Source organism: Neophocaena asiaeorientalis, unplaced genomic scaffold (assembly GCF_003031525.2).
Source record: "Neophocaena asiaeorientalis asiaeorientalis breed wild unplaced genomic scaffold, Neophocaena_asiaeorientalis_V1.1 scaffold96, whole genome shotgun sequence".
NCBI classification, from domain to species: domain Eukaryota; kingdom Metazoa; phylum Chordata; class Mammalia; order Artiodactyla; family Phocoenidae; genus Neophocaena; species Neophocaena asiaeorientalis.
In genome coordinates, this window is record NW_020175831.1 from 229,566 (window position 1) to 250,373 (window position 20,808).

At 38.0% G+C, this 20,808-nt stretch overlaps 1 protein-coding gene across 1 annotated transcript in view; it reads left to right on the forward strand.

The window, feature by feature from the left end:
• Window positions 1-20,808, forward strand: part of METAP1D (methionyl aminopeptidase type 1D, mitochondrial) — a 79,617-nt gene that overhangs the window by 46,900 nt on the left and 11,909 nt on the right. The window contains 4 exon segments of the mRNA XM_024732916.1: window positions 15,115-15,272; window positions 17,062-17,211; window positions 18,615-18,763; window positions 19,319-19,361. Of these exon segments, the coding sequence (XP_024588684.1) occupies window positions 15,115-15,272; window positions 17,062-17,211; window positions 18,615-18,763; window positions 19,319-19,361 (500 nt within the window).

The window sequence follows — 20,808 nt, forward strand, 5'->3', positions numbered from 1 at the left end:
TTCCAGCCCCAGTCCGGGAGGATCCCACATGCCGCGGAGCAACTAAGCCTGTGTGCCACAACTACTGAGTCTGCGGGCCACAACTACTGAAGCCCACGCACCCAGAGCCCCTGCTCCGCAACAAGAGAAGCCACCGCAATGAGAAGCCCGTGCACCGCAACGAAGAGAAGTCCCCACTCGCCGCAACTAGAGAAAGCCCACATGCAGCAACGAAGACCCAACACAGTCAAAAATAAAATTAATTAATTAATTTTTAAAAAAAGACAGGAAACTTCTGTATACTGTGGAGAGAAATTACTAGCTTTCAGAATAGCAGTTTATAAAACTACATGTACAAACAGAATATTTATAAAATATAAATTAATATACTATTAAAAATATAATAAAAATATATTAATGGGTACATAGAGAAATGGTCTAAAGTGTGTTTGCTGAATGTTAACAGTGATCATTTGAGGAAGCTCTTTACCATTTTTTACTTTATACTATTTATGCTTTCTCAGTATTGTTATAAAAATGTTTAATACCATGCATATACCATTTTCATAATCAGAAAAAAAAAAAAGTAGGCTTCCCATGAACTCTGGCTCATTCTGTGTGGTTTCATGCAAGGACAGAGCACATCCACTTAGGATGATGACCCTTGTGAAGTGAGTTCAGAAAGAGAAAGCTAATGCCGGGCACTGTCTTCTTCACAGCTGCCAAAGACCCACTGAAGAGCTTCTGGTGGGAGGGAAGCGATTGCATGTGGCTTCCATACTTTTGTTTGAAAGCACCTAATTCATATGGAACAAAGTGGTAGGATGGTTGTCCAGGATGGTCTTCCAGCATATTGCCTAGCCATGTAGACCAGAGCGTCCCTCGGTCAGACTCAGTGGAGAGGTCAGTCATGACAACGAAGGGAAGAGGAAACTGGAGTTGCTGTTCATGGGTTCACATCTGTCTCTCTCCATGTTCCTTATCAGATTCCTTCTTTTGATGCAGCTGGAACAAGATGATTTGCAGCTATTTCTAAAGGCCAGTTCTGCTTTTTCTTTTTCTCCTTCTCTTCTTCACTTCCTAGGAGCCATCAGCAGGTGAAGACACGATGGTTGTCCAAAGTGATTGCTGTGTCCTCATCCATGCTGCGGTATATTTGTATAGATACCATTTGCCTGATCATACCCTTGGGGCCCTGTCTCATTTACAGCTGGGCTCCCCAAATTTTATTCTTTCTTCTCAAATGAAAACGTTTTCATAGATTTCCATCTAATGCTTTTTTTTTAACTACAGTTTGGTATCTCACAAATCTGTCCCTGTGGGTGTTCACTTAGATTCTGAAAACAGAGCTAGGGTCTTGAAGTGGTTTCCGAGTAAATAATGAAACATGTGTTCAAAGTCTGTAACTCTTCCTTCTCCTTAACCACATCCTAGATAACCCGCCAATGGTGAGTATCATTTGTGTGAACAGATTCTCCAGTTTTAGTTTTCAAGGCCATATTTTAAATTCTAGCTGTCTGAATGATTAATGTGACTAGGAAAATACTGTTGACCCATTTAAATCATGTCAAGCAACATCCATTGCTCATCTACATAATGAAATACACACTAAACATTACATCTTAAGTGTGGGAGCCAGTGAACTACAAAATAATGTTTTACTCCTGTAGCTGAAGAAATAAAATAGAAGACATTAGGACTAACTGTAGCATTAAATATTAAACTATTCAAATGGTAATTGTCAGTGAAAATCACCTATAAACTGAAACAGCTGATAGCATTACTGCTTCAGTAGCTAATTAGAAGGGGGTGGTTACACACAACAGTGTGAGTTTAAGAAAAGTCTTTATGTCAAAGCATGTTTTAATATTATTTGACTATTATGAGATTTATTGTATACAGCTGAGTTGTTTCTATTGTTAATCAGTGGTTGTGAAAATAGTTTGCTGAAAAATTAGAAAAAATTGTTTGATATTTTTATCATGGTTTCATTAAATTGGGCCATGAATAATTTTAAAGACAGCTGATTTATAGTTGAAACTATTTTGATCAATGATCAGATAACAAAGATAAGCTTTGACTACTTTTGAAATATTTAAATTTTGTAAGGACATCAGTTTGCATAGTGTTTAAATAAGTGGAAATTTTAAAGGCACTCAATTTAGGCTATCACATTACCATGGCTACACCTTTGCACGTTATTTTGTGTATCTCATGTAAATAGATCTGTGAGTCACTGATAATTATTTGGTTTTTTTTTGTTCTTTCGGTAGTTCTGTGCTTAGCTGAATTTAATACAGTTCACACGGCTTGCTTTGGTTTCTATATTTTAGTGTTTGTGATTGACAGTGATTGAGCATTTCTTATGGAGTGCTTGCCTTTTTTGTCATAAATGATGTATGTTGGTAGTGCTTGAAATATAAATACGTTCTTGTATTACTGTTTAATAAACAGGATTTCTTATGCAAAGGAGACTTCTTGGTACATTTAAACAATAAGATTCAGTGAGCTCTAGAATATTTCTATTAAATAGTCAAACAAATGTGTTTAAACTCTTACAAACTAAGTTACTGAGGTTACCAAGGACAACGTAACAGTTTATGGCTAAGCATAACATTGACTGAACACTATTTAATAACAGAATAAAAATAACATTCTGCTGTCTCAAAATTATTTGCGGTAAGGAGCTTTACAGGGGATGTGTTCACTGCCAAGTAGAATCTTTCTAAAACATACTTCTCTCATCCCACCCTTTGCACAAATATAAAATCTATTCCATATACTAATGTGTTTGGAAGGATATGATTCTTGAATAAAGCTGGGATCGTTTATGCTTCTAAATGGAAGAAGAGATTTTCCTTAGACTTTACCATCAGCTTTCTAGCAAGGCCCCACCAAGAACTCTCAGAAAAATGTCAAAATTAGGCTGTACATGATTCATCCTACTGAATTTAAGCCTTCTCTCAATACACTACAATCATGAGATGCCATCTGGTTTATAAAGTGTTTATACATCTGCAGTCTCATTTGATGGTCAGGGTGGTCCTGTGATAAAGGCAGGAGAGGACCAGTGCTTTGGATAGCATGGTTTTTAAGTAGCAGTTCTGGGACCCAACCTAGGATCTCATGAATATTTTGTGAAGTACTTACTTTGTGAATTGTCCAAAACACATTTTGACGTTCAGACTGGTTTCTACCTACTGATCAGTCCATTTTAGAGTGACCTTCTCCCATACATAGTCAGGCAACCAGTGATCATAATTACCATTTATCGAGTGCTTACCTTGTGCCACTCTCCATACCTCATGTCATACAGTTATCATAGCAAGCCTGTGAAGAAGGTATTGTTATTCCTGTTAACGGATGAGCAAACTAAGACTTAGAGAATTTAACTAACTTGTCCAAGTAAACCAACTAATGCTCAGAGAAGGGAAAACAATTTAAACAAGAACTCAAGTAAGTATAATTAGAAACTCAAGTAAGTATAATTTTCAGAGGAAAATCCCATGGCACATTCACAAGCAAAATATTAAGTGTTTGAAATTCTACTATTTATTTTTACCTCCAAATGGGCTATGTTTTATCTTGGCATTTTTGTTTTTGTTTTATAACACTCTGGTAGAACTATAGTTCAAAAAATGTTCACATTAGACAATAGCATGCTTCAGATATTGTACACATTAAATATTTCAGGACTGTGGCTCTACTGAAGACTTTAATCTAAAAATGAGATGATGAATTTTTCATTCCACCAAGTGTGAATGACCTTGGTCAGCTACGGATTTCAAGTAATATTGTGTTTTCAGCTATGAGAGGCAGCCTGCTTTATACAGGTAAAGAGTACACATTTGGGTAGTGGTAGCAGTGGTTTTCATTTTTAATCTTTAGTACAGAAAATAATGATTTTATAGCTGAGCATCCATATCTGAAAAAAAAAATACAAGAGCCAATTTGTAAGCAGGCTTCTCTGGGACTCCCCTTTTAAGCCTGTACCATTTTAATACATTGTACTTTTTGCATTAATTCTTAAAGCAATGGAGCTGTTATTTCTTCATGTGGTTAACTAAGGCTACATAGTTGAATTAAATATAAAGTTATTTGTGGCAACATAACTACATCACTTCAAAAAGCTACCTTCAGATAATTTGGAACTTTTTTCTTTTGCTAAAGAGGCTACTGTGTATTTTCTCTTTATTTTTTGTGAAAATGACTGCTTGATGAGTGATCCTGGCTTCTATTGTCTTGAATCTGTGTAATCTCAACTACAGAAGCTGAAAATATATTGTTTTCCTGGAGCTTAGCTTTCTTATTTTCGGTTGTGATTATTGACCTACCTAACTACCTACCACTTCTATTGCCTGGTTACAGGGCAGAACTCCCACAATTGTCAAAATACCATCGTAGGATCTATATTCAAATGGTTTCTTTTTGTTTCATGCCTTTCACTTGGAGCTGTACAGTGAAAGCATTCTCAGGAAAATATTAAGATTTTTTTGGGTTTTGTAGGGGTTTTTTGGTAATGATACTGTAGTTTGGGTCAAAGCTCTGAGCTATTTTATACCAATTATTTGCATAAATAACTTTAAAGGGCTCATAAAAAAAAGAGAAAAGAAATGCATCCAACAATATAACTAGAGCATGTTGCATATAGAATTCAGTTGACCCTGTTGTGAGGGGAAGATTAAAATTACAGTCTTTTCAAAGGCTTTAGTACAATTGAAAAATATTCATACTAAAGCTGTGCCTTTGATCATAAATTATAAGTCCCAACATCTTCTATTACTGGATATTTTTATCCAAATAACTAATATTTTGAGTAGTATTTTACATGACAGTAGTATTTAAGAATAGTCTTTTTTAAAGAATTAAAGAAAGACTTTCTCATTATGTCAGTCTTTTGTAAACTCATGATACTTGTATACAGACTTTCTCTAAAATTGAATTCCATGTGTTATTTCTGTGAAACTGCTCTTTCTGATGCTTACTTGTGTGCTTTAATATAAATTTTTTTCTATGTTTTCCTCTTCTTTAACCCAAGTATGTGAGGTAATAGGAATGTTTTTTTGAGAGACTTTGGAAAGTTGAAGTTTGCCAGATGTTCTGTGCTAACCTAGAAGTGTGCATTCTCTGGGTATCAGGACTGTGTGAAATTCTTTCCTGTTACTTTGACAGAATGAATGTTTGCTTTTGGGTCATTTTGGTGTCGTACTTCTACTCTGATCAGAGCTTGACTTTTATTCTGTATTTAAATGATACTACGGCATCCAGAAAATCTGGCAAAGAAAATGATATTTTGATGACATTTTTCACAGGGCTCAACTGGAATGAATTATTACATTTTAACCACAGCCCTAATAAACAGCTTCTTTATTTCCTGTGAAAGGGTACAATATTTCTTTGTCCAAGAAGTTGCCTGAGTATATGTATTGTTGAAGTGCTAAAAAGCTGCTTTTCTCTAAACTTTAGCTGAGACACAATGGGATTTTCTAAGCATATACTATTTCAGTGTGACTCAATATTTTATGATTATAAAGAGGAATTTAAATTCAAATTTTGAACAAAACATTTTTCATCTTAAATGGAGAAATTTCATACAGTAGTCCTAGTTCCTTTTACAGGTTAATCATTTCTGTGTAACTTCCACTTATCCACCAAATGATCTGCTTTTAAATTTAGATTTTGTGTTCTTACTATAATCTTTGACACTCCTCCCCCGGCTATGATTGGGCCGGCCTAAAGGAATTGTTTTCTAGGTTCACAAACATGAGTCTACTTTATTAAATAGGTATGTTTATTGATCTGTGTTTCTAGAATAGGTTGGGTTGTTTTTGTCACCCAAGAAGAGGGGAATGCTTTTTGTTTAAATCACAGATCCCTAGGTGCTAGTGATGTAAAGTAATGAATAATAACATATTATCCAATTAGCTTTTGCTAAGAAGCAAAATGAAGTATTTTTCCTAAACCCATTTCTGAACTTGTCATTGACATTATACTCTATCAGTTGCTATTGATACATTTTGTTAAATAGGAAGAGGGATGTAGCACTGAGCCAACTTCCTGATGGAGCCTTGGGGAAGGTCATGTTTTGCCATGACCTGGGCATCATTCTTGAATGTTGTTATTATTGGTAGGGGGTGCCCTCAGGCCGCCACCCTTCCTCTTCCCAGAAGTGCTCTATGGCTGGCTTTCCAGCTCATCTTCTTTAGAACCAGGACTTCCAGGCTCTGGTTTATAGGCTTGATGATGAGTTACATCCACAGCCTCATATGTGTGGTGGAGACTACTATCTCACCTTCCTCTGACTACTTAGTGTTATTAGTTGTAGTGGCCCAATTCTAATATGAGTATGATAAAGTCTCATAGAAATTGCAAACTTAGAGCTTTAAGCAGCTAGGATTTTGTGTCACGTAAAATGCTTTACACATTTCTTTTTTTTTTATTTCTGTGGAATCTTTGTTACTGTTTTAGCCATCTTAGCTATAAATAACTTCAAGGACAACCTTGTTGGATGTCGAGTAGAATCTTTATTTCAGATAAGTGTTTATGCCAGCATACTTTAGGCTTGACTCTGTGCTTTATTTTGAGCATTAAAGAAAATGATCTGTTTTCCAACACCTGCATAACAATTGGCCTGTATCCTCTTGAGAAATGTTGTTTAATAAACACTGTAGCTTTATCGTCCAGAGGCTGTTGCCGGATGCTGTTGCCAAATGCTGTTAATTAAGAAAAAAAAAAGTTTTTTTTTACAGGTTTGTGAAACAGATCCACTCCTCTCCTTGTAATGGCATCTTAGCTTGAAATCCAGGAAGTAATGGTGTATGGTGTCCATATCCATGATTTTCTGAATTGGAGAAAAAGTGTGGAAAGCAAAAAAAAAAAAAAGTGTGGAAAGCATCTGGGGAAAAGGAGGCTCTTTACCAGCTTGTTTCCTGTAAGCTCAATTGGAAGACCTTGTCCATGCAAATAGATTTCAAAATAGAGCCTGCCCTTTGACTGTCTCCATAATTACATGGCTTGCTCTGTATTTTATTTGGCAGTCAGAGCAGTTAACCCCTGGAAGGAAGGGGCTGATGGCATGGGCAGCTTAGCTCCCCAGACATGTCCGTGGGAATGAATAAAGCACTGTTTGGAGAAGCTCATAGCTAAAAGCACACCAGAACTCAACCAAAACTTTTAAAAAGCAAGTTTAATAATGTCTGTTATGATTGGTTTAAAAACTTACTTTGTCCTTATTGTGTAGATTGTAGAGAGGTATTAATTGTTTTTTTAAAAAGGGGAGTTGGGGGAGTTCCTTGTTGCTTTGATGTAATCAACATCTGTCAACAGAATGAATTTGCTTTTGTTTAGTTCCAAGGGCCCTTGTCCTTAAGCTTTGCCCAATCAGTATCTGCTTCAGCCTGGGGCATTCCCCTAGCTGTTTTGGGGTTTTTTTCCTTCTTTTTCTTTTTCTTCTTCTTCTTCAACAGATGCACAGGTTATTTCTTGTGAAATGTGAGCTTCTCCTCTGCGTTATAGTCTCCTTGATATGGGAAGGAACTTTCTTTCTCATTTACTCTTAAAACATGTACCTCTTACTACTAGATTATAAAAATCAATGGGAGTTACAGAGAGTGAGGCAGACTATTTAATTTTCCTTTCACGACATTTGTGCAAGTTATCAAACCTATCAAGCGGACAGTCAATATTTTAGGTCAGGAAATATGAGACATGGCTGCATTCGCCGTGCTGTAAGACCCTGTGCTCCTACCCTGGGTAATTGGTTGGAGTTCATGAACTGTGATCTTTCTGTGGTTCTAAATCAGCACCGTGAAAATGTATTTCTGTGGTACAGTCCCTCCTGAGCCTACTGTAGGAAGCAATATTTCTAAACAGTTAAAAATATCTTGAACTGCTGTCACAAGTTGCTTTTTTTTAGAGTTAATGTATTATTTTAGCAAATCCTTTGATTTAAAATTAAAATCATCAATGAGTGTAAGAGCCATATTTGAAAATGAATTAGCAAAACGTTGTTTTCTCTTAGTAATCATAAATCATTTAAATCTGGCAGGCATTCCTCCCTTCATCCAAAATAATTGCCTCCATTTGTAAAATCAATTAGATGTTGATATGCTATAAATAATAGTTTTGTTACTAGATTTGACATTTGCTGATCATTACGAAAAAATACATTCAGCAAGACATTTTACAGGGTGTCTTTTAAATTACATATTATCTCTGGTTGACATTGTTGCCTAATGTAAAGTGATACAGGCTACTTTATTGTGTTGTTTTCTACCCAGATACTTGAAGCCTCTGAAACATACCATAACTGAGGATTGATGGCACTCTGGAGGGTGAAAGTGCTTCCCTGGAAACGTACAGTGAAACATAGAGGTGTTGGTAGCCCACACTTGAGTACAAATGTACTCTGTTCAGTTTTACAACTGCTTAAGATAATAAGCATTAATAGGCATTTTAAATGTCTCTTTGGAAGTTCATTCAGAACTCTCTCTTAAAAATACTTGTTGACCAAAAGAAAACTTGCATTTCCGAGGGTAAAATCAGCTTAATTAAGGGTCATTAGTAGAGGTACACATAAAAACCCAGGGCTCAGTGGGTGAAATGGAAGCTTTTCATTATGTGGTATAGAATGCACGCGCAGATAACAATTAAAATGAACCCTGAGTAAGAGGCCAGTGAATATAGGGCATGTCATGTGCAGCAATATTAGTTATTTTAAATGCATTCTTCCCCCATCATACTTGAATTCTGTAGTCCCACCTTTCAGACTTAATCTGTAAAGGGAAATAAAATGCAGCTTTTAGAAATTGATGTTATTACCGAATATGAAAATATTTAAAACTGTAACCTAGATTTTCATTTCAAATACAAATTTAGAATATGAAAAATGTGCTGCAGGATCCAAGGGTCATGTAGCAATTTCAATAGACATTCAGGCCGCACAGCGCGCTCCTCCGTGGAAGGAAAGAAGCAGTTGCTTATAATTTTTGACATTCAGCTCAAACTAGGAGCTAATAGAATTTTTATGACACTGAAAATAAATTCTTGTTATTACCTGTGATAACAGTAAGTATTCTAGTATTCATAACTGATAACGTATAGATTTACTGCCTAAGGAAACCTTATAGAGAGTTTCTGTTACATAATTGACAGTAACAACACTTGCTATGATCATGTCTTTTAAGATCAAATTAGTCCAAAGCAGCTCCTTGCTGATCTGGGGCTCTCCTCTTCTGAGGTTTCTGATGATTTCCTACTGGCATCTCCTAAACTTCAGATTAGTCAACTTAACCCTTGTTTCCTAAAAATAGCTTTAACAAAAGAGGGTTTGCTGTGAGTCCTGGGTGAATGATGGTGCCCAGAAGACCGAGGGGCCAGTCCCGAGGCTGATGGAAACCTGCCTGGTGTCCCTGCCTCTGATGATGGACATCATCAAATTAGCTGTGTAACATTGATGGTAGCAAGTTGGAAGTTACATGTAGTTATTAGAAGGTATCAGCAGTTCTTCTATTTAGTTATTTTTTAAATTGAAATATAACAGATGTATAACATATGTGTTCATTTTGGATGTACAAAGCAGTGCTTTTACAAAGAAAGGAAATATATAGGAAATTCAACAAACCTTTTCTAGAGTGATCTATAGCAGATAATGTAGTTTGTGACCCTGAGTATAATTGGGATGGGGGATTTTAATTTTACTCCCTCTGCATTTAGAAAATTTGTTAATTGCTATTTATGAATTATACTATGATAAGCAAAGTTGAGGATCTCCCCCCCCCCGCATTTTTTGTCATGTTAATTGGAGAGCCATTATCTTCTAAAGGCACATATTGATGTAAGACCATTTCTTCATTTCACCTGTGAAAACACTAAATTGTTTTTTTTTTTCTGGTTTGTAATGAATAGTTAGTAGAATAAACACGGCATGGTACCTTATTATCCTGTTACTTTGTGACAACATTTATAGGGTGTCTTTTATCAGATTGAAAGAAAAGATTTTGCTTCCAATAAAAATGTATCTTATGGAAGTGGAGTTGCTGAGAACACTGCAAAACCATAATTGTCAACAGATTGGATATGTTCAGGCTGTGTTCCCAATGTTTAAGTCATGTGTGAAGGTGCTTGCCTCTTTCTGGCAGTGAGCCCATTATTTAGCAGAACAGGTATGTTGGCGACACTGTTCATTCTAGAAGTGAATGTCTGAGAAGCCTCATTCAGATCTCCTAGTAGAGACCTGATGACTTCATGCGTTGAGTTTAAGAACATTGGAAAGATTCCCCCTGTAATGACTGTGTACTTGAACTTGATAATACTGATAAAGATGACCTCTCTTTCATGTTATCAACTGCATTGAAAAAAATCTACATGAGTCCTAAAATTGATCAGACTCTACATCGTCCCATTGCCTGGGACATAGCATGACAGTCAGAAGCTGCTGAACGAAGGCACACATGTCAGAGCTAAAAGAGACCTCAGGGACTTCCCTGGTGGCGCAGTGGTTAAGAATCCGCCTGCCAATGCAGGGGATGGGTTCGAGCCCTGGTCCGGGAAGATCCCACATGCCGCGGAGCAACTAAGCCCGTGCACCACAACTACTGAGCCTGCACTCTAGAGCCCACGAGGCACAACTACTGAAGCCCGTGCGCCTAGAGCCCGTGCTCTACAACAAGAGAAGCCACCGCAGTGAGAAGCCCGCACACCGCAACCAAGAGTAGCCCCAGCTCACTGCAACTAGAGAAAGCCCGCGCACAGCAACAAAGACCCAACGCAGCCAAAAATAAATAAATAAATTTATATTAAAAAAAAATAGACCTCAAAGATTATGAAGTTCACTCCCTCATTTTACTAAACCTTCTGTAGCAGTTGATAGTGTCTGTGAAGTGCTCAGCACAGAGCTTGGCACCAGTAGGCTCTCAGCCAGTGTTCACTGCTGTTGTTACTGCCCGAGGTCACACAGTTAGCTCCTGGCAGGACCAGGAGCAGAACCTCTAGCTCCAATGCGGTGTCATTCGGGCCCATTTTTCATCAGGAATATCACCATCTGTTATAATCGAATGTATTTGTTTGCTTCTTGTCTGTGTCGCACCATGGAATATGAGCTCCCTGAGGCAGGGACTTTGTCACCTGGTTCACCTCGTGTCCAAAGCATGGCATGTAGGAGGAGCTCAGTAAGTAATTGTCAAATAAAAGAATAAGTAAATTTCAAGGCCCACAGGTAAACATGTTGAGTGTTGAGAAGGGAAAGGAAAAGACATTAACATTTATGGGGTGTCTACTTTTTTATTTTTTTGGCCACACCACGTGTCTTGCGGGATCTCAGTTCCCCGACCAGGGATTGAACCCAGGCCATGGCAGTGAAAGCCTGGAATCCTAACCACTAGGCCACCAGGGAACTCCCCCATGGAGCGCCTACTTTTAAAAGATGGTTTAGGGATATGTGTTATCTCAACTAACGTTCACAACCTGGTGGTGAGGAAAGCACTACTATTCCCATGTAATGGTGAAGAAAGTGGGGCTCAGAAGTTTTGGTAATTCAGATCTGACTTCAAAGCTCGTGTTATTTTCACTACCACAATGCCTCCCAGTTAAATCAGTTCTAAGACTTTTCATGAAAAATACCTTCATTCTGAATGTTGGCTGGTTCCATGATGTTTATTTTTTTTCATGATTAAAAAAAAATTTCTTTGAAATTGGATCCCTGAAAAAACACATGCTATAGCAAAGCATACCAGCTACTAGAGCCCGTGCACACTGTTGAAAGGCAGCTTGGAGCGGCAGACACAGCCCTGGATTTGGACTTCGAGGACTCTAGCTGGGGCCACCAGAGGTGTGAGCCTTTGTTCCTCATCCATAAACTAGTGACATCAACAGCTGCCTGCCTCCCTAACAGCACTGGTAAGACTTAATGTGTGTGGAGCACCTAGCACTGTGCTTAATTAAAGAAACTGGCCATTAAGTGTTAACCGCTATTATTGTTTTCTATTTCTATTAGTGTTATCGTTATTAATAGTCATCATAATACATGCTTTTCTCAGGAGGGAAACACTTGGGAGCTTGTCTTTGGTCCTACCTAGGGATGCAGTTAGGGAGCCCAGAATCATGGATTGATTCCACCTGAGCCTTTCCTTGGCTTTAACTGGGACCCAGATTTTTCCATTCTGTGTCCACAGACTGCCCAGCCAAACCTCTACAGCATGTGTTTGGTCAGCAAAGGGAGTTTGGCTTGAGAAAGAGGATGGATTAGGTCAACCCATCACCACTTTTGCAAAAAAAATAATAATAATAGTGGTAACTTTTACTAGTTTTGTGAGGCCTTTTACATTTTCAGGTGTGTCCTTGTGTGTTGTTAGCTCATCTTTTTCTCACGCATGAGAGAGCAACATACTTCATGAAGGTAACTGGACCTGCTTTCCCGCAGCTTTGGCACTCTGGCAGAGTTACTTACCTTTGTGTGCTTCCGTATCTTCAACTGTGGAATGAGTAACAACAGTTCACAGTTTACAGGGTTCTCAGGAAGATTAATGAGCTACCATATGTAAAGGGCCTAGCATAGTAATTGATGCACAATAAGTTCTCAGTATTAGAAGCTATAGTGAAGCCCAGGGTTTCTTTCTCATTTTACTTTTCAAGTATTCTTGAAGGAACTACCATTTTTTGGGGCATCTACTAAAGGCAGGGCACTTTCACAGACTTTATTCCAATTAATTCTCACTTGAGACTCAAAACAAGACACTTGCTCAGGGCCACACAGCTACCAAGTAGTAGAGCTGAGACAGAAGTCCAGGCTTCTGCTTTCCAACCATCTGCTTTTACTAGGAAACTACCCTGCCCCTCATAGACAGTTAACATCCTGGGGCTGGTGGTGTTGTCTTTAGGGAAATGTTGTACTTCACAAGCTTTAGGGAATATGTACCTGCCTCTATTAAGCAACTTTTTTTCTTTTTAAAGAAGTGATATTACTGGCAGCATTTTGTCTGGTATTTGGAATTATTTAAAATAATACCTGAAACACCTCTGTAAGTTTGATTCAACAATGTTACTTTCAGCTTTCTGGAAGAGCATGATTGAGTGAAACTTAGGACACTGAATCAATGACTATCGGGGTTTGTTTGCTTCTGTGCCTTTTCCCCATTTTTCCTTTCTCCCACTTAGAGATCTTGAGTTTTGGGGCTAATACTCACCTGCAATTTGTGTTTCCATTATGTTTCACAGCTGGAAGATTACTCTAGGCCAGTAATTCTCAAACTTCAGTGTGCATGAGAATCACTCTGGTGAGGGATTGTTAAAACACAGATTGCTGACCACATCCCAGAGTCTGAGTCAGTAAATTGAGGAGGGGCCCAAGAATTTGCATCTTTTCCCCATGTGATACTAATATGCTGGTCTGGGTACCACATTTCGAGAACCAGTGCTCTAGACCGGGAGTCGACAAAATTCTTCTCTAAGGGGCAGGTAGTAAATATCTTAGGCTTTGTGAGCCATATGTTCTCTGTCACAACTATTCAATTCTGCCACTGTCGCTCAAAAGCAGCCATGGCTAATTGTAAGTGAATGAGCGTAGCTATGTTCCAATAAACCTTTATTTATGGGCACTGAACTTTGAATATTGTATAATTTCATGTTACAAAATATGATTTTTTTCAACCATTTATAAATATAAAAATCATTTTTAGGTTGGGGCTATATAAAAATAGGCAGCAGGGCAGATTTGCCCTTTGGGCTGTAGTTTGCCAACCCCTGACATGCAATTATGGCATGTTGGGGATTTTTAAAACTATTGTTTTTTTTTTTTTTTTGCGGTACGCGGGCCTCTCACTGCCGTGGCCTCTCCCGCTGCGAAGCACAGGCTCTGGATGTGCAGGCTCAGCGGCCATGGCTCACGGGCCCAGCTGCTCCGTGGCATGTGGGATCTCCCCGGACCGGGGCACGAACCCGCGTCCCCTGCATCGGCAGGCGGACTCTCAACCACTGTGCCACCAGGGAAGCCCCAAAACTATTGTTTTAATTATAAAAGTAATGCAAGTGAATGTTTTTAAAAGTCGATCAGTATAGAAGAAAACAGAAGGAATCAGGAAGTCTTCCTCCCCACCCCAGCCCCAATCAGATATCCCAGAAATAACCACAATTGCTGAATATCAATTTTCAGAAAGTTTATAGGCATATACAAGCCTGTATAAATGTATAAGTTCTTTTTACATGAGCTTTTTACATAAGCTCCTTTTAATGAACTTTTAATATGTACTGCTCAGCATTTGCTATTTTCCTAACAATATATTGTGACCTCTTTCAATGTCAATACATAGAGATGATTTAGCTTATTCTCTTTAATACCTCTATAGTTTTCTGTTGTATAGATTTACCATAATATATTTAACCAGTCCCCTACGGATGGACATTTGGATTATTTCCCATTTTTTTCTACCACAAACAGCGCTACAGTTCATCTTCAGACATCCATCATTGCATACAGTAGAGTCCTAGGAGATGAATTGCTGAGTCAAAGGATGTGTGCATTTAAAATTTTGATAGATATTTCTAAATTCCTGTTGTGGGTACTTTAGGACCCTACATTCGTTTCCTGTCAGGGTTACACCCTCCAGTTTTGCTATTTAGTCTTTATCTGACTCGAGCATTCATTACAATGACTTTCAGTATAATGCCTCGCTGCACATGAACTTAACACAGAGTAGTAATCCTATCGAGGGCAAAAAGTGCAGCTGGTAATTTGTCCAGGATTCGTGAAAGGAAAATGGCTTTAAAGAACATAAAGCCACCCAAACAGTGCCCTGAATCTAGGGTCATCCTGGACATGGCTGCTTTTAAGGTACCACAGCAGAAATTGCTCTTTTTATAGACCTGGTGTTTAGCAGATGTTTCTATATGTTTTTTACCCACTAGAATAGAGTTTTCCATTGTCAAACATTTATGTAAACATACTATTAGCTAATAAATATGCTTTGCTACTATTGTACTAGAACTCAGAATACCACTGCTTTCCTTTCTATTCGGGGCTTTTTCTCTTTTGTGCCAATAAAGGATTATAATAATGATCTAATAGACAACAACGCAACATCTTAAAATGTAGCACTAAGTAGTTTTTTTTTTTACTTAAGATATGTCTATTTCTGCTTCTAGGTTGTCACAGGATTTTCTCTTCATCACTCAATCATATCTACTTACAAAAGCAGTCAAGCAGTCAACAAAGAAGAAATTTCTTTTTCCGAAGACAAAGAGAGATTTCACACAGTATAGTTTTGCCGGCTGCAGTTTCTTCAGCTCATCCAGTCCCTAAGGTACTGTACTGCCTATTATTTTTTTGCTGCTTTTTCCGGCCAAGATAAAGGTTAACTGCAGAAGCAATCAAGTGTTTTTGCACCTTTGACTTCTGAGGTGTTTGAATTATAATTTTTAAACTTGGTCTGTGATTTAAACCTGTGGTTTGGGAAGTTTTAACATCCTGCAGTTCTATAATATTCATTTTTTAAAATAAAGCACTGAGCTTATAACTGCTTAATTCACTTAGAATTTAAGTTTCTATCATTAAAATTTCCATATTAAATTTCTACCATGAAGATAAGATTATAGACAATCTGTCCATTTTTCTAAAATGCAATGTAAAGGAGGTGTGAGGATCGTTTAGGAAGAACGAGAATAGGTGAAAGAAATATAGATTTGTCGCCAAAGTCACCTGCTTTCCCTCTTTTTCTGTTTTTTTGTTGGTTTTTTTTTTTGCAGTAAACCCACATTAAGTATATCATACTCCCTGAAGGTGAGTGGCCCATTTCTGTGCCAAGGGCTGACAAGACAGGCCACCAGAGCCCAGAGTATGTTTCTGGTATTTCCTTAGTAGAAAAGAAAAAAGAAGTCTCCAGAGAGGTGAATGTATTGTTTTAGAATTTCAGTGACAAGCCAACAGCCCTTCTGCCTGTGGTTGTAACCTGGCCAGATTGCAAAGAGAGAGGAGGCGGGGCTGTGGGAGACCGGGTGTGCTTTGTGGGTGCTGGTGGTAAAGCTGTAGCAGAGAAGATGCTCACCCCGAGCTCGGCTGCTGCAGCCCAAGCGATGGCGTTACTTGTGTCAGAAAGGCCCATCTGAACACAAGAACAAGTGAAGGTCCTTAAATCCTGCATGATGCAGTTCCCAAAGTGCAGAGCCCTAACCTCAGCCCTTCCAGAGATGCTGTCATGTCCATTGAATAGCGTTATCTCTCTCAGCTTCCTGTCCCCAACTGCTGTGTAGCCTTACTGGGTACTGCTCAACAAAACTTATGTAGCAGTTGCCATAAATAGTTTGTAAAGAGCTGTGCAAAACCTTGGGACTGAAAGGAGCTCTGTGTGTAAGGTAGTATTTATTTTCTGAATACTGCCCATGGATTTAAGTTAGTGGTGGAGAATGTTCTCCAAGGGTGATCAGAGTTGAACATTTTGAGTTTTAGAGGAGGGGGGAGTTTGTTTGTTTTTGACAAATGATGGAAGTGTTCAAAGTATTTTTTATGTACTTGAAAAAAAAAAGAAAGGAAAAGGAAAGAGAGCTGTTTCGTTTTGTCCTCTAGTTCCTTCTTAGTTTGGGTACAGTTGCAAAGTGTAAGAGAAGTGCATATGTAATAGGCATCCGTGAACTTGACAGTCAGCCTTTTACATATATTCATTGGGAGAGGGTGTTGTGAGCTATCCTTTGCATAAATTTATCTTTGTGTCGAGCAGATGAAAGTGCTCTTAATTAACCATTTGGCAATTGGGAAGCTTGGTGCTATTTGTTATCAATGGCAATAGGCTTCTAACGGGGTTGGAGAAGGAAGAAAACTCCTGTTTGTTTTGACCAGAAGTCTCCTTCAGTCCAGTGTGACTCAAAGCACAGAAAGGTTAACAGACCATCCAGAGGCAGCACTAACAGGCCATGTTAAGTTCAAAAGGGCAGGGGAAGGAACTGGGGGCAGCCTGGAGGGTCTGTTGTGCTGGCTTCAGAGGTCGGTGCTCCGGCAGGAAGGGCAGAGCTCCATGAAGCAGGGGGCTGTGTCCGAAAAAATGATCCCATTGTCATGCACTGGGTTCTGATCTTCGTTTTCAATCCTTTTTCCTCAAGCACATAAAGAAGCCAGACTATGTGACGACAGGCATTGTACGCGACTGGGGAGAGAGCATAGAAGTTAAGAATGAAGATCAGATTCAAGGGCTTCGTCAGGCTTGTCAGCTGGCCCGCCATGTCCTCCTCCTGGCCGGGAAGAGTTTAAAGGTGGCGTCTCACCAAGCCTCGGAAGACTTACATAAGGGGCAACAAACCCTGCTCCCCTTTTTTCCTTTTCCCTTTAACTCTTCTTTTGTACACATCTAATTTGTTAAAATTAAGTAAAGCCTTGGGATAGGGGAAAGGGATCGTATTATTTCTGTGTTTATTCAAGAGATAATTGAAAATACAAATTTGATGTTAAGTAGCAGAATTCTGGAGATACTTGGAGCACAATCGGCCTATCCAAGTTGATCCATGGCAGATGGCTTTGACTTTTCCCCTCTTACTCCTGCCTGTGGTTTCTGCTTTTATTCCCCACATTATTTCCGTGTGCCTGAAGAGTTGCTTTGCCTCATCCTTTGTCTCTTATTTTCTTACATTGGCTCTGCAAAGAAAGACAGACCACATACACTAAGCTATAGGTAATTCAGCAATGTCATTGTGTACAACTGTCTTACTACAAGATTTAGGTCTTTTGGAATAATCTGAAACTGAATCGGAATCCTGCTATGTAAGGATCATAAAAGAAAATACTGTAGTTTCCAAAAGGTGGGCAGAATTTAGGAAGTGAGACTCAAAGATGAAACGCTTAGTGTATCATTTGTGTAATAGACTTGTTATAGCAACACTACTAACCATAATGTGAATATAAAATAACATAAAAAAACTCTTGAAGAAATACTTTTTAATAAAAGATTTTGTTTTAGAATTTTGCTCATGATTTATGAACTTGTGGAGATAGTCCTCATGTGCCCACAAAACTTGATTTCAGTTTTCTTCTAGTTTGGGAGCAATTGGATACATTCTAGTAAGGGAAAAATATTTTTTGAAAAGACATTGATTTATTTAGGCATGAAAGAAATCAAGATTAGTGAACCTGAATCTCTACAAAATGTATCAGACTTAGTTTTTTAAATCATGATCCATAACCTCCATGCCATCATGGCGAAACCCATGTAATGTTTCACTGAGATAAAAAGGTGTGGTTTGACCTACTTTTCAAGCTTTGTCATCTAAATTGAAGATCCTTTTGAGAATTTATATGCTTTGGTTAGCCCAGGGCACTAACCATTGAAGAAGAGGAAGGAATTGCCTCAGAACATATTTTTTAAACCTTCAGGCTAAAACGGAGTCATGTCATTTAATGACTCACAAGTGATTGAGAGGATCTCAGATTTTAAAATGTCCATTTCCAAATAGTCCATAACACCATCATGTACCCAAACAGTTGTCAGAAAGGCACAATAGGATTTTAAGGTTAATCATAATTAATTAAAATGTTGTACCACAAGTTTATCACAGTAAATTTATACAGCCTCCTCTGGAAGTGCTGTAGCTATAGGCATAGTCAATAAATACAGGAAGTGTCTTCAACTGTCGCTCCACAATTTCTTTATTTAATATTTTAGGTTGACATGACAACTGAAGAGATAGATGCTCTTGTTCATCAGGAAATCATCAGTCATGATGCCTATCCCTCACCTCTAGGCTATGGAGGTTTTCCAAAATCTGTTTGTACCTCTGTAAACAACGTGCTTTGTCATGGTATTCCTGACAGGTATTCATTGCTTAATAACATATTGTTCCTTTGGAAACTAAAACATGAAACTAAGATCTATAACATATGTTGAAAGACACTATAGTTTAATTGAAACCTACCTGCAAACTTTTGAAGCTGATCATGGTAGAGCAACAATTTTGAAGTATTTTGCTTCTAAATGGACATAATACCACCATTTAATGTTTGTTAAAGCAATATGTAATACAAAAAAAGTGGCTGTGCATTAAGTATTTCTTTTACCATCTTAGATTTTTAACCATCTGCTATTGCTTTGGCTCTTTGTAAAATTAAGATAACTATTAAGTATATTTTGTTGAGAATAAGTAGATTTTTTACCGGTGGCAATACATGTTCATTTAGGTATTTCTAGTAAAAATTGATGTGACCTACATAAATTAAAGATTAAATATAGTTATTCCATTCATTCCTTCTCCACTCAGAATTATCACCGCAACTCATTAGGCTTGTGATAGTGGTCATTAGATATTTATTTTTATATTCCTTTTATTGGGATCTGTCTGTCACCGTTTTTTTTTTCTGTTTATGTTTCAGTCGACCTCTTCAGGATGGAGATATTATCAACATTGATGTCACGGTGAGTAAATCATATAAAAAATAGTCTTTGATCAACTTCAGAATTGCCAGTAGCAACAAGAAGAAGAGTGGATTGAAAATGTGAACTGCACCGATGGAAGTGCTGTTTACTTCTAGACCCAGACACAAGCAGCTGGTTTCCTTTTTTGTCTTTAACTCTGTGTTTATTCCAAGTAAACCCAGGCCTGACTTGAATTTAGGGCTGGAATCAGATGCACTGAGATCAATGTTGGCCTAAGTGAAATGTCAACCCAATCCTGCTATGTGTCATGTTTTTGAGAAGGTGTAATTGTTATTGATCCACTGTGTAGTTAATGCAGAGCCCACAGCACTGGGCAGCTGCTGAAGCTAGATATGTATGAGATGAGCTAACGCGAAGAAAGCCAGCATTTTTCCTTCACTCTGCCAAGATTGATCTTCCTCTTCCTGCTGATTTTGAGTGGGGCCTGTCATTATCTTACTCTGTCATTAGGCGCTACATTGGCCTGTGTGTGTCAGTCTATTTGGACAGCAACTCTTTTGCTAGCAGTGTTCCTTAGATTTATTAAAATCCCTGAAGGTAACGTTGTATTCCATTTCTGGTATAGAGAGCCTTGAACTCAAAGCGTACAAGCAGAGTGCTTTTCTCTCTGAACTTCAGTTTTCACCAAATGGTTAACAGCCTTTCTTTTAAATAACAGCCCCAAGTAATTTAACACAGGAACTTCAAACTGTACAAGCTCTAACCTTTTCTAATTTCCTTAGCCTTTCACTATTCTCAGACTTGGGTTATTTGTGCTTTGGCAGTTCGTTTTACTAAAAAAATTTGTAATGGTACCTTTGGATTATGGAGATGGTAAATAAATTCTATACATCTGATGATTAATAAATACATTTTAAATAAATAAATATAAATTAAACATCTGATGAGAACTAGTTGAGATAGCATTCAAGGAGTACAGTTTCTATTAATGAGGAAATATTCTTAATAATAGTGATTTCATATGCAGACCGTGAACCTTGGGTGGGAGTGGGAATGCAGTGGAGATTGGCATCCAGTAGTTTAGTTCAGTCCAATTTTTAGTTGTTTAAATTAATTCAGCCTTTTTTCTTCATATCAGTGTGTCTTAGGATATAGCCAAATATTCTTTTATTGCTGATGCTCTTTCCTATATCATTTTGTCCTACTTAGAATACTTGAACATTTGTTCTACATATATTGTTGCTATCTTTCCAACTCAGAATATGTAGAAGGAAGTATTTTATGAAGTGTACCTGAAATGAAGTATTTTTCATGATGCACTTTTCTTTTGGATTGTGCCTGATTTGGGGGCTCTTCATTTATTATCTCATCTAATCACCCCCTAATAAAATATTGCTTCTTTGAATGAAATCAGCATACTCTTCCTTCCTCTTTCTAATGTGTCCAAAGAGAATAGTCCATGCCTTTTCTAAGTTTCCTGAAGACT